Here is a 14553-nt window from a genome sequence, read left to right on the forward strand (position 1 = left end):
CTGATGGTGGCCCCCACAGGAGCATCCACCCTGCCTGTGTTTAGGGCTCTCTGCAGGGACAGGAATGCGGAAATGAGCTCCACAGCTGCATTGTCACACGGGGGACTGGCCAGCCTGTGGTAGAAGCTGGAAAGCTGCAGAGTAGCCACATCATTTAGGAAAGGCCATGGACATTTACCCTTCAATGTTTGCTTTTTTGACTGCCGCAGCACACTGAACTGAGGATTTCAATGTGTTGTCCACTATGACGCCTAGATCTCTTTCTTGGGTTGTAGCACCTAATATGGAACCTAACATTGTGTAACTATAGCATTGGTTATTTTTCCCTATATGCATCACCTTGCACTTATCCACATTAAATTTCATCTGCTATTTTGATGCCCAATTTTCCAGTCTCACAAGGTCTTCCTGCAATTTATCACAATCTGCTTGTGATTTAACTACTCTGAACAATTTTGTATCATCTGCAAATTTGATTCTCACTCGTCGTATTTCTTTCCATATCATTTATAAATATATTGAAAAGTAAGGGTCCCAATACAGATCCCTGAGGCACTCCACTGTCCACTCCCTTCCACTGAGAAAATTGTCCATTTAATCCTACTCTGTGTTTCCTGTCTTTTCGCCAGTTTGCAATCCACGAAAGGACATTGCCACCTATCCCATGAATTTTTACTTTTCCTAGAAGCCTCTCATGAGGAACTTTGTCAAATGCCTTCTGAAAATCCAAGTATACTACATCTACCGGTTCACATTATCCACATGTTTATTAACTCCTTCAAAAACGTGAAGCAGATTTGTGAGGCAAGACTTGCCCTGGGTAAAGCCATGCTGACTTTGTTCCATTAAACCATGTCTTTCTATATGTTCTGTGATTTTGATGTTTAGAACACTTAAAGTCTGACTAGTACCCACTTTCAACTTCCCTCTCTGTTTCCCAAAGCTGGATTCAAACTCACAGCCCTTGATACTCCAAACACCTCTCCTGCCAGGCTAGGCCACAGGTACAGAGAAGGGCTACCAAAATGATAAGGGGAATGGAACAGCTCCCCTATGAGGAAAGACTAAAGAGGTTAGGACTTTTCAGCTTGGAGAAGAGACGACTGAGGGGGGATATGATAGAGGTGTTTAAAATCATGAGAGGTCTAGAACGGGTAGATGTGAATCGGTTATTTACACTTTCGGATAGTAGAAAGACTAGGGGGCACTCCATGAAGTTAGCATGTGGCACATTTAAAACTAATCGGAGAAAGTTCTTTTTTACTCAGTGCACAATTAAACTCTGGAATTTGTTGCCAGAGGATATGGTTAGTGCAGTTTAAAAAAGGATTGATAAGTTCTTGGAGGAGAAGTCCATTACCTGCTATTAATTAAGTTGACTTAGAAAATAGCCACTGCTATTACTAGCAATGGTAACATGGAATAGACTTAGTTTTTGGATACTTGCCAGGTTCTTATGGCCTGGATTGGCCACTGTTGGAAACAGGATGCTGGGCTTGATGGACCCTTGGTCTGACGCAGTATGGCATGTTCTTATATTCTAATTGTTGGCTGAAAATTTAGGATCCTAAGTTTGTCTGAAAATAGACATCACAGAATGATGAATCCCTTGAAAAAGGTAGGGGGAGGGGCGGACCTGTGAAAGGCTGCAGCCGTTCGCACCGCGGCGGTGCGGCTGGCTGCAGCCTTTCATAGTGAATAGCGACACCGTAAAAGGTGTAGATATTCGCTGCGCTACTGCCGGCGATAATGTTCCTCACATTATTGCCGGCAGCGATGCAGCGGCCGACTCCTCCCCTCCCGGTCCTTTACTTCCTATCGCATGCGAAAAGGCCCTTTTCGCGTGCGATAGGGGTTTATCGCGTGCGTCAAGGCCCTAAAGCATGCGATAAACCTTTAGTAAATAACCCCCCTTAGGTTCCTAAATTTAGGAGCCTGGCTTTTTTTTTGTTTTTGTTTTTTATATCATCCTCGTTGTGTTAACTTTAAATGTGATGCATTGAGCTCTGTTTAACGATCATGGCTTCATTTGAGAATTTGGAGGATGAGGCATAAAAATGCATGATTTCTCCTATGATATTTTTTGTATTGTGGTGACATATATGTCTATCTATGGTTAAGTAAAAAAAACCATAAGAATCAGTGAGTAGGTTATATTGGTGTCTAGAAGTAATAGCAGTTTGGCTACAGGCAAACATGCTAACACTGAACCCTAACAAAACAAATTCTGTGGGTAATAATTTTACCTCAGTCTCAGGTGCGCAGGAATTTGGCTGGATTCGGGGTTAAGTATAGACAATCATATTTATGTATTTGTTTATTTTTGAGTTTTATATACTGTCATTCTGTAATGCCATCACAACGGTTTACATATATCAACAGTGGATATTAGAAATACATATTTCAATAAGGGGATATTATGATGGGTAATAAATACAAAGATCATCATCAAAGGTTGAAAATACATGGAAAATAAAGGTAATAGGATAACAAACTATGTTTGTTTATTTAAAAATTTTTCTATACCGTCAAGTTAAATACCATCACAACAGTTTCAGAAGGGTACGATAAAGAGAAATATGGGTGGTATAGATTACAAAATACTTGTGTGCCTTCATAGTACGGTAACAATTTAAAATAATAAACTAGGTGTGTAAGTTAAACCTGATTGTTGGGAACAGATTAGGCAGTTTGATTTTAACATTAATATGCTTATGTAGGTTACTAAAAACTTCTAGTTTGGTGCATCCTTATCTCTCAACTATTTTTCTCCTTTTCTTTATCTTTATAAAATGCTTGTTTAAAAAGCCAGGTTTTCAGATTAGTTTTGAATAATTTCAGATTTGTCTGTGGTCTTATTTCAAGTGGCATGGTGTTCCAGAGTACAGGACCAGCCAGTGACAGTGCTCTTTCCCTTACTTGCGTGAGATATGCTGATTTGACAGAGGGGACAGTTGTTAGAGCTTTATTTGCAGATCTCAGGTTTCTTTGTGGTACATGCACGTGCAGTGCCGTGTTAAGCCAGTCGGCTTTATCATCATGGATTAGTTTATGGATTATACAAAGTGCTTTATATTGTATTCTTTGTTCATTTGGAAGCCAGTGTTCAGCAAGTGTTCCTGTAATATGGTCACTCTTTTTTTTGCCTGTCAAAACTCTGGCAGTGGAATTTTGCAGTATTTGCAGAGGCCGAATTATAGATTGGGGTAGTCCTAAAAGCAGGGAGTTACAATAATCTGTGCTAGCGAATATCATTGCTTGTAGAACTGTGCGAAAATTGTTAATCGTTAATAGAGGTTTTAGTCTTCTTAGGATCATTAGTTTTGCATAACCTTCTTTTATTTTCAGTGAGATGTGTTGTTTCATGTTTAGCTCAGGGTCAGTTATTACTCCTAGATCCCTAACTTTTATTGCTAACTCGGTGGTTTGAATATTTTTGATTGTGAATGTTGGTTGTGTGTGGTGAGTGTTTTTACGTTCAAGGTGTAAGAATTCAGTTTTGTCAGTTTATTACCAATTCCATTTGGTTTAGGAGCTGTTTGATTATTTCTAGGTACATATTGGCTAGTTTCATTGTTTCTTCAATGGTGTTTGGAATGGGTAACAGTAATTGTATATCATCTGTGTAAATGTAATGTATGATTCCCAGTCCTGCTAGTAAGTGACATACTGGGAGGAGGTAGATGTTAAAGAGTGTTGCAGATAGGGCTGATCCCTGCGGGACACCAGTTAGCAGTTTGACTTTGTCTGAAAGTGCATTTTTGATTTGTACCTGAAAACTATCTATGGGAAAAACTGTAACATTTATAATAGGAGATGAATCTGCATTATGAAGTCATTAGGAGTTAAGCATGTTGAGACATCATATCATTGCTGTCTCAAATGTAGCCTGTTGAAATTGCAGCTAGTATGTCAGTTAAGGCCCTATTTATGGTTAAGTCCTGTACTGAATATTGTAACATTAGATATGTAGGTTTTTTTTTTTTACTAAGACTACCTGGAAACTGCAAATGGTCTGCAACATGGCTGTGGGTGATTTTGTGAAAAAGAAGGTGAGAGAGCACAACGTCACTACTAAGAGAACTCCACGCTACCTGTGTCCACGTTAAATTTCTAACTTTGACTTTTGAAGCGCCGATAAACCAGAGACCACATTATTTCATGGTACAAACCCTTTCATTCCCTGAGCTCGGCACAAGAAGATCTCCTGTGCACTCCATTGCTAGCACAGATGATACTGACCAGGACCAGAGAGGAAGCATTCTTGGACATTGTCTCAATGATCTGGAATGTACTCCCAAAGGACATCCTTTGGAAGAATAACTGTGACGTTAGATAAAAACTTGAATTTTTAATTAATTTCTGGTCTTGGAGGATCTTGCTTTTTGTATATCTTATGTGTACTTAATTTGTCTCTGATAATTTTAATGGGTTAGATCTTTATGATTTTATTAGAATTTAAATATTGTACCCTTTTAATCCGGCTTTATTTTTGTTTTATTATTTTTTATTGTTCTTAGATTTATTTGATTTATGCATGGATATTTTATTGTACAATCTGTTGATTTGATTTGTAATTTATTGTTCACCATGGTAAGCAGTAATTTTTATTAAAACGTTAATAGATTTGTAACTTAATATATGGGAGAATATTCTGTATTACGGGGAGCTATGAAACTATGTGCATAAATCTTGAAAGATAACTTAAGAGGAAGGATGGCATTGGGGAACCTGCAAGTTTAATCCAGAAGTAGAGGAGCAGCCTAGTGGTTAGAGCGGCAGGCTGAGAAGCAGGGAAGCCAGGGGCTTATCTCGCTGGTGCTCCTTGTGACCTTGGGCAAGTCATTTCACCCTCCATTGCCTCAGGTGCACATTTAGGTTGTCAGCCCTCTGGGGATAGGGAAATGCCTCCAGTCCCTGAACATAATCCGCTTTGACGTTATAATGAGATACTTGAAATGTTAATGTGGGTAAACTGAATGCAGTAAGTTACATGCGTAGGCGTGATGAAATGCTGGGATCTGAGAGGGGCGGCACACTTTCGATATGACCTTTGCAATAATTGTTGAATATGGTCATTGAAAATGGTGTGCAATTTTTCAGAGATTTCGCTGTGGGAAATACAGTAGTTCATCTATATATGTAAGGACCTTCCAAAAAATGAATCAGTGTTTATTATGATAAACAAAAATAGGAGAAAATCAGTGGGAAAGTTCTTTCCTCTGACTTTCTTCCATTTTTGTTTGTCATAATATATTTATTTATTTATTTAATCATTTTTATATACCGAATTTTCATGCAAGCATATTAAATTGGTTTACAGTAGTTAGCAAATATTCATTTAAAAATATTTGCATTTCCAAAAGAAAAGGAAGTAGATACATAGTTTCATAATGTTCATTAATAAAATAGTAAATTAAAAATAGTAGGCTAAATAATCTAAAAATGTAATCAATTAGACAGTATAGTAGGAGTAGGGATAATAAAATAAAAAATATATACATTATCTTGGTATAAAATCAGCAGTTTGAACTCATTATGTTAACAGCTCTTGGAAGGCTTGTTTAAAAAAGCCAAGTTTTAATGCCCTTTTTAAATAATTTGATATCTTCTTCTAATCGTAATTCCTGTGGAATAGAATTCCATAGTTGTTACATTCCTGGGAAAATAAAATAAAAACTGAAAATGACATATGAATGGGATTAAAGGAAAGGAAGGAAAATGCAGAAATCTGTCTGGAATGAGTGAGATAGTGAGACTGAAAATTGAATGATTGGAAAAGGAATAGGAGACTATTTGTTTTCTCAAACTGGTCCTTGAGGACCCCCCAGTCGGTCAGGTTATTAGGATAGCTGTACTGAATATGCATGAGATTTATTTGCATATACCTCCTGGTATGCAAATATTTCTCTTGCATATTCATTAGGGCTATCCTGAAAACCCGACTGGCTGGAGGAGGTGGGGGGAGAGGCTGAGGACCCGCTTAAGTGCCCCTGTGTTAGATCACTGCTTTTAGACCTATCGGGAGGAAAGTGGCCTTGTGTGGGAAGATATGGTTGAATAACAGATTCCTCGTACAGGCCTTCTAAATGCAACTGGTGGAGCCAAATATTTGTTCTAGGGTAAGTTTACGGTTTTATAGGTTGTTCCTGGGAAGATTCATCTGCAGAAATGGCAAAAGGTTTAGTGCGTGCTGGTTGCTGATAGTGAAATGTTGCCTGTAAATGCTGCTGACCCTTTAACATTCAGAAGTTTCAGTGGAAAAATAAGATCTGACTTATCACAAAATGATAAAGCCCTTTCCCAAGGGTCCGTTAAAACTTTCAAATTGTTTTAACGTAATTGCTTTCCTTTTCTTCAGTCCCACTGACCAGTGGCTGGTAGGATCTCTGAAAGAATAAAATGGCGACTTCCTTTAAAGGAGCAGGGCCTCCTAAAGAGAGCAGCGCTTTTAGTAAGATCTGCAATGTATGTTTTCTTTCCCACTGCAGGCCGTTCCTAGAATCTTCTCAGCGGGGCTGGATATCACTGAGATGTACGGGAAGAGCGCAGAGCACTATGCGGAGTTCTGGAGAGCTGTGCAGGAGATGTGGCTGAAACTCTACGGCTCCAGCATGGTGACGGTGGCGGCTATCAATGCAAGTGCTTTCCAGGGGACATTGGGACACATTTATTTTTGGGAGGGGGTTTCCTTACTATTTGGAGGTAGATAAAAGCATATAAAATTCATTGCTGTGTATCAGTGTTCTGTATTAATGGTGATGCAGTCAATGTCTTGCTACTGACTTGCAGTGCAGAATGTTCTGAATGGTAAAACTCAGTTTGATATTAGCAGATAGGTTGATTGTAGCAATTTTATGGTTTCAAAAATATATTTGACGGGGTGAATATATATTGTGAATGAAACTGGAATTTACTTAGCAAGTAGGGTTTCATGTACTCTGTCAGAAAGCAAAGAATGAGATGTTTGAAAAACCAGACCATATTTCTGATATTTTTATTAATTGGCTTGATGTTAATTGTGGTTTTAAAAGTATGAACAGGGAGAAATTGCCAGCATTTTCCTCAGTGGTTTCTGATGGAATAGAATGAAATATTTGTAAAGGAGGCAGACATTCGGTAATCCTGACCTGTCCGCAAACTCTTGCAACAAAGGTACAAAAACCGCTAAGATGTAATGTGAGGTCTGAGCTATGAACTGAGGATGCTCCCTTCCCTTCTTGGCCTTTTGGCTGAGCTTAAGAACCTGTTTAATGCGGGGGTGCCGGAGGCCCTGGTTAACACCCTACCACCAAGCCCAGTATAGGGTACCAAACTGTTTGGATCTGGACTGAATTGGGAAGATTAAACCTTGTTCCTGGTGGAGTTTACTGTGCATGGTAGGCTGCACACGTGGAGTGCCGCTATGCTGCCAGAAATTTTGCTGACTCTTCGGGGGATGCTGGCTGCATTCACCACATCAGTGGAGCCTGTGCAATGTCCAAGCTTTCTGCTGAGATTTAGCTGATGTATAGATGCAAGCGTGACACTGCGATATTGTGGCAAATGCAGGGCAGCCAGTTTGCAAAGTGGCTGAGGATGCAAATTGTTTTTCATAGTGAACACTGTTGTGTCTGTTTTAGCTGACAAAAAAACAGTGTGTGCCACTTAGCTTGGTGTAGAACTGAATTCCTGACGAAGGTCAAATATGTTGTCTTGAATGACTCCAGGTAGTGCAAGCCTTTGGAAGGTTAAGTCTTTCTGCATATGTTCTGCTGGTGGCTCCTGTGTCTTATGCACATGCAGTGTCGAGTATGGGGTTTCTGTACCCAGGGTTAGATATCCTAACAGCAAGTCAGAAAATCATTTTGCCCTAAAGCACTAATGTGTACATGAAACTTGCCACTGGAGTGGATACTTCCTGCCAGATCACAAAGGGACGGGATTGACCACAGCCTTCCAATCTCCATATACTACAGAAATAAAAAGTGTTAAGAACAAAAGTCCAAGGAACTCTTGCACTATAATTTTGTGTTGTTAACTGTGCCTCATTGTATCTTCATTATAAGACCTCAGGAAACAGAGAGGTTCATGTCAGGTTAGCTACAAGCTTTTCCTGTCTGATTCCAGGGATCCAGTCCCGCAGGAGGCTGCCTGATGGCTATGTCTTGTGACTACCGGATTATGGCGGACAACAAGAAATACAGCATTGGACTGAACGAGACACAACTGGGCATCGTTGCACCTTTCTGGTAGAGGTCGACTTCTGAAAATAATTTTGGGTAGTGTAGGAAGAGCGTTCCTCTTGCCCTAGTGATGTGACTTACGGAGAAGTAATTAGTTTTGTAATTGGAAAGCTCAAAGTAATTCATTTCAGATTTACTCTACATATTTATAATTTACTGTGTAGTTCTGAGACCTCATTACTCTTTCCACACATTTAACTCCTGAAGCCTGAAAACAAGGTCACAAATAACATGACACACCAAATTGCATTACACTCAAACTGACAGCTGGTATAAGACCCCCCCCCCCCCCCCCCCATCTACTGATTTTGTTTATCTGTTTTATAAATGTATTTTCCTAGCGTGTAGCAGATGGACTCAGGACCAATGGGTATAGTGTACCCCTGATAGCAGTTGGAGACGGATCAGATTTCAATCTGACGTCAGCCCCTAGTACATATATCCCTGCAGGAAGTGCAGCTCCTCAGTATTTTCCGTCTCCATAGCAGTTAGGGACTATCTGCACGCTCTCAGAGCGTTAGACCAAAATTTAAAGAACAAAACCGAAATTTAAAGAAACCTACTGAAGACGAGCCCCGCACTCCTGCGGTGATACCCTCGGGTCCCTCCCCCAGTTGAGTTTCCCGAGGTGATTTCCGTGAGCCTCGGTCCGGTGGCCGATTCGCGGCAGGGACTTAGCCCCCGAATCCTCGAGCGCGGCGGTGAAGGTATTTGCCCTCTCCCCCCGCAGCCGGAGACCGCCCGGTCTCCGAAGATCGAGGAAGAGCACAGATCGGCGATCGGAAATCTGTGCCACCGGGTTGATCTGCCCTAGCAGGGCCAGGCCCTGGCTGTTCCAGGGTCTGCCCACGTGGAGACCCTCCAAGGAGGTCGCCATATTGCCCGCACGCTTGCTGTCACCATCTTGGCCTTGTTCGCTGCGCCGTCCGATCCGAGCGCACAAATTAAGCTAAGCACACAAAATTATTTGTGCGACGAGTGAGATAATCAAATTTGCAGATGACACAAAATTGTTCAGAGTAGTTAAATCACAAGCAGATTGTGATAAATTGCAGGAAGACCTTGTGAGACTGGAAAATTGGGCATCCAAATGGCAGATGAAATTTAATGTGGATAAGTGCAAGGTGATGCATATAGGGAAAAATAACCCATGCTATATTTACACAATGTTGGGTTCCATATTAGGTGCTACAACCCAAGAAAGAGATCTAGGTGTCATAGTGGATAACACATTGAAATCGTCAGTACAGTGTGCTGCGGCAGTCAAAAAAGCAAACAGAATGTTGGGAATTATTAGAAAAGGAATGGTGAATAAAATGGAAAATGTCATAATGCCTCTGTATCGTTCCATGGTGAGACCGCACCTTGAATACTGTGTACAATTCTGGTCGCCGCATCTCAAAAAAGATATAATTGCGATGGAGAAGGTACAGAGAAGGGCTACCAAAATGATAAGGGGAATGGAACAACTCCCCTATGAGGAAAGACTAAAGAGGTTAGGACTTTTCAGCTTGGAGAAGAGACGACTGAGGGGGGATATGATAGAGGTGTTTAAAATCATGAGAGGTCTAGAATGGGTAGATGTGAATCGGTTATTTACTCTTTCGGATAGTAGAAAGACTAGGGGGCACTCCATGAATTTAGCGTGGGGCACATTTAAAACTAATCGGAGAAAGTTCTTTTTTACTCAATGCACAATTAAACTCTGGAATTTGTTGCCAGAGAATGTGGTTAGTGCAGTTAGTATAGCTGTGTTTAAAAAAGGATTGGATAAGTTCTTGGAGGGGAAGTCCATTACCTGCTATTAAGTTCACTTAGAGAATATGCACTGCCATTAGCAATGGTTACATGGAATAGACTTAGTTTTTGGGTACTTGCCAGGTTCTTATGGCCTGGATTGGCCACTGTTGGAAACAGGATGCTGGGCTTGATGGACCCTTGGTCTGACCCAGTATGGCATTTTCTTATGTTCTTAAATTCTTATTCTTAGGCGCACATAAAACCTTACACGCATAAGTTACGCACACAGTACAAGGCGCACATCTACGGCTAGGCGCACACCTGCGCGCACATATCAGATGCAATGGAGCGCATAAGAGCTTACGCGTCCACAGAAATGGCACCTCCAGAAATAGGAATAAAAGCTCAAGGCCTCTGCCCAGCATGCCACATCAGAGCCGCACAGAGCAAGGAAGCAGACGCCCTATGCGCACACTGTGAGGAGGCCCTGGGAGATCCAGGTCAGGGCCAGTCCCACCCAGGGCCCAGTGCTAGCTCCTCAGGGGGCACCCCGGACCTAGCAGGTCCCAGTGAGTCCATCCCACAGACGGGGACCCCCAGGGATCCGGCGCCCCTCAACTTAGACCAGCATCGATCTCCTAGGTAGTTATTTAAGGGGATTCATGCCTTTGTCAAGATGCAGACTGAACCGTATGCGACACCGGAAGACCCTCATGCCCCAGGACCCTCGAGGCCTAGGCACAGGCTCCCACCACCCAGAAGCCCCACCTACGGGGACACGGATTTCTCCGAGGAAGAAGTCGAGCCCCTTGAGGAGGGAGAACTTCCCTCGGGGACAGAGCCACACCGAACCATGAGACACTTCTTCTCAAAGGACGAGCTTCTGGACCTGGTATCCCAATGCCTATCAGAACTCGCTATCCCGGGCCAAGGCACCCCGGGAGAACCTAGAATGAACCCCCTGCTGGAGAGCCTTCGGCAGACGTCTCGCCATTTTTCTCTCTTACAGACGGCACAACAGCTAATTGACCTGGACCCAGCAACCAAGGAGCTTCTGGCATGCCATAGAGAGGACGCCATAGTTTGCGTGGTCGCTAAGCGCACTACCATCCTAGTGGAAGGAGGAGTGGCGCTCAAGGATGCACACGACCGGCGCCTGGAAGCCATACTAAAACAAGCATTTGAGGTGGCAGCCATGTCCCTGCAAATTGCGACCTGCTGCACCGTGGTGACACTTTCCTGTTTATCCCAAGCCAGGAACAATACCCCAGGAGAAGACATGGAATCAGCACTATCATTCCTCACTGACGTGGATTCCGATCTAGTGCGCACAGCAGCCATAGGAGTATCATCCACAGTGGCAGCCAGGAGACAACTCTGGCTTCGAAATTGGTCGGCCGACGCCTCCTCCAAGACACGCCTCACGAGAATGCCCTTCAAAGGATCCCTCCTGTTCGGCAGCGAACTAGAGAAACTGGCTAACAAATGGGGCGACTCCCCATTACCTCGTCTGCCAGAAGACAAGACGAAGAGAAACCAGCGTCCCTTTCCCAGGTCCACCAGAGGCAGAAGCTCACAGCGCTTCAACCCTTACAAGAATAACTATCAAGCGCCCCACCCTACGGGCAGGAACCAGTCCTTTCGGAACAAACACAACAAGAGGGGAACCAGCTCGGGTCCAGGCCCCAGCCACACCCCACAATGAGATTCAGCCAACCCATCCAAGGGAAGAAGCCATAGGGGGCAGGCTAACCCTATTCTACCGCAGATGGGTCGAGATAACTTCGGACAAGTGGGTCCTAGCCATCATCCGAGAAGGGTACTACCTGGACTTCCTTCGAACCCCTCCGGACAAGTTCATGGAATCTCCCTGCCACGACCCCCGCAAGAGGGCGGCAGTGGAAGCTACACTGACCAGACTTCTGGACCTCAAGGCCATAACCCCGGTACCTACTCGGGGAAACAAATACTGGACATTACTCCATTTACTTTATCGTACCCAAGAAAGAGGGTACATTCAGGCCCATCCTGGACCTCAAGTCGGTCAACCGACACCTAAGGATCCCACGCTTCCGCATGGAAACCCTACGATCGGTCATACGTGCAATACAGCCAGGAGAGTTCCTCACATCCCTGGACCTGTCTGAGACCTACTTACACATCCCAATTCATCAGGAACACCAGCGCTACCTACGCTTCAAGGTCCTGAATCGTCACTACCAGTTCCGGACACTACCCTTCGGGTTAGCCACTGCGACCTGGACGTTCACCAAGGTAATAGTAGTGGCGGCGGCAACACTCAGGAAGGAAGGAATCCTCGTTCATCCTTACCTGGACGATTGGCTGATCAGAGCAAAATCACCAGAGGAAAGCCAAGCAACCAGCAGAGTCATAGCTCTACTGGAAAGCCTGGGATGGGTAGTCAACATAAACAAAAGCTTCCTACAGCCCTCGCAGTCGCTGGAATACCTAGGAGTCTGATTCGACACCAAGGAAGACAAGGTCAGCCTGACCCCCACGAGGAGATCAAAGCTGTGGGACCGGCTCCAGACCTTGCTGAGCGCCCCTCATCCCACAGCATGGGATTACCTGCAAGTCCTCGGACTAATGGCATCCACACTGGAAGTGGTGCCATGGGTGCGGGCCCACATGAGGGCCCCTACAACGCTCACTCCTATCACGGTGGAGCCCACGATCCCAGAACTACTCCATACGTCTACCACTACCAGGCAGAGTCCGGACCCAGCTAAGGTGGTGGCTACAGACCAACCACATGAGCCGGGGATCAAGACTATCCTCCCCAACCTGGACCCTGCTCACCACAGATGCCAGCCTACACGGGTGGGGAGCACACTGCGAAGAGTTAACCGCCCAAGGGCGGTGGAACGAAGAAGAGGCAGGGTGGAACATCAACCGCCTAGAAGCACGGGCGGTCAGATTAGCCTGCCTGCGGTTCACCCACAGACTTCGAGACAAAGCGGTCAGAGTGATGTCGGACAACGCCACGACGGTGGCCTACATCAACCGGCAGGACGGAACCAGGAGCCAACAGGTGTCCTTAGAAATAGACCCTCTGATGGCTTGGGTGGAAGCAAATTTCCAGGACATCTCCGCCGTCCACATCGCCGGGAAGAACAACACCACGGCAGACTTCCTCAGCAGGGAAAGTCTAAACCCAGGAGAATGGAAGCTGTCACCCACAGCCTTCAAGATGATAGTGAATCGGTGGGGGACTCCAGACATGGATCTTCTAGCAAACAGATCCAACGCTCAAGTACCCAGATACTTCAGCCGCAGGCGAGATCCGCAGTCCCAGGAGATCGACGCCCTAGTACAGACCTGGCCACCGGGGACCCTGCTATACGCCTTTCCGCCGTGGCCCTTGCTGGGCGCAATCATTCACAAGATTCAGCGGCACAGGGGACTAGTTCTTCTGGTGGCCCCGGACTGGCCAACAAGACCCTGGTACGCAGACATGAGAAGACTACTGGCAGGGAATCCACTACCCCTGCCTCCACACAGAGACCTGCTACAACAAGGTCCCATCCTCCACGAGGACCCAGCTCAATTCTCTCTTACGGTCTGGCCATTGAGAGGGCCCGCCTGAGAAAGAGGGGATACTCGGGGGCAGTAATAGATACTCTCCTCCGAGCACGCAAGTTCTCCACATCTCTAACATACATAAGAATCTGGAAAGTCTTTGAGGCCTGGTGCGAAGACCACAATGTCAAACCACGTTCCTCTAAAGTTCCCGTGATCCTGGAATTCTTACAGAACGGACTTCAGAAGGGTCTGTCCCTCAACTCCATCAAGGTACAGGTGGCCGCATTGTCATGCTACGGCTCCAGGAGCGAGGACGACAGCTTAGCCTCGCACCCAGATGTATCACGCTTCCTGAAAGGAGTCAAACACATTCGCCCACCACTAAAGTGGCCAGTGCCCCTATGGAACCTCAACCTCGTCTTGGAATTCCTAGCGGGATCCGCCTTCAGACCCCTCCGAGGCCTGTCCCTCAGTCTGTTAACCCTGAAGACGGTGTTCTTGCTGGCCGTGTGCTCGGTCCGCCGCATCTCAGCTACAGGCCCTGTCCTGCCGTGAGCCATTCCTCAGACTTACCCCGGGGACCATTCAGCTACGCACGTTTCCCTCCTTCCTCCCCAAAGTGGTCTCACACTTCCACCTTAACCAAACCATCTCGCTACCTGCGATGGACGGATTGAAGAAGTCTGAAGAAGCCCGTAGTCTGCGCCATCTTGACATCGGCAGACTCCTATCCAGATATCTGGAGATGTCGGAACCAGTACGAAAGACGGACCACCTCTTCGTCCTTCACAGCAGAAAGAGACAAGGGGAAGCGGCCTCGCGGGCAACCATTGCCCGCTGGATCAAGGAAGTTATCAAGGCGGCCTACGTAGAAGCGGGAAAACCACCACCTCTACAGGTCAAGGCCCATTCCACCAGAGCCCAGGCGGTTTCCTGGGCAGAAACTAGAATGCTGTCACCTGCCGAGATCTGCAGGGCAGCAACGTGGTCCTCCATCCATACCTTCTCCAGATTCTACCGTCTGGATGTTCAGGCTCGGGAGGAC

General features: G+C 45.1%; 1 protein-coding gene across 10 annotated transcripts in view; it reads left to right on the forward strand.

The window, feature by feature from the left end:
* The window catches only part of ECI1 (enoyl-CoA delta isomerase 1), a 72008-nt gene that overhangs the window by 41733 nt on the left and 15722 nt on the right, over positions 1–14553 (forward strand). For all 10 annotated transcript variants that reach the window (XM_029576286.1, XM_029576283.1, XM_029576287.1 and 7 more), the window contains 2 exons: positions 6492–6638; positions 8110–8231. In XM_029576286.1, the coding sequence (XP_029432146.1) occupies positions 6492–6638; positions 8110–8231 (269 nt within the window). The remainder of the gene's footprint in view (positions 1–6491; positions 6639–8109; positions 8232–14553) is intronic.

This window comes from Rhinatrema bivittatum, chromosome 14 (assembly GCF_901001135.1).
Source record: "Rhinatrema bivittatum chromosome 14, aRhiBiv1.1, whole genome shotgun sequence".
NCBI classification, from domain to species: Eukaryota; Metazoa; Chordata; class Amphibia; order Gymnophiona; family Rhinatrematidae; genus Rhinatrema; species Rhinatrema bivittatum.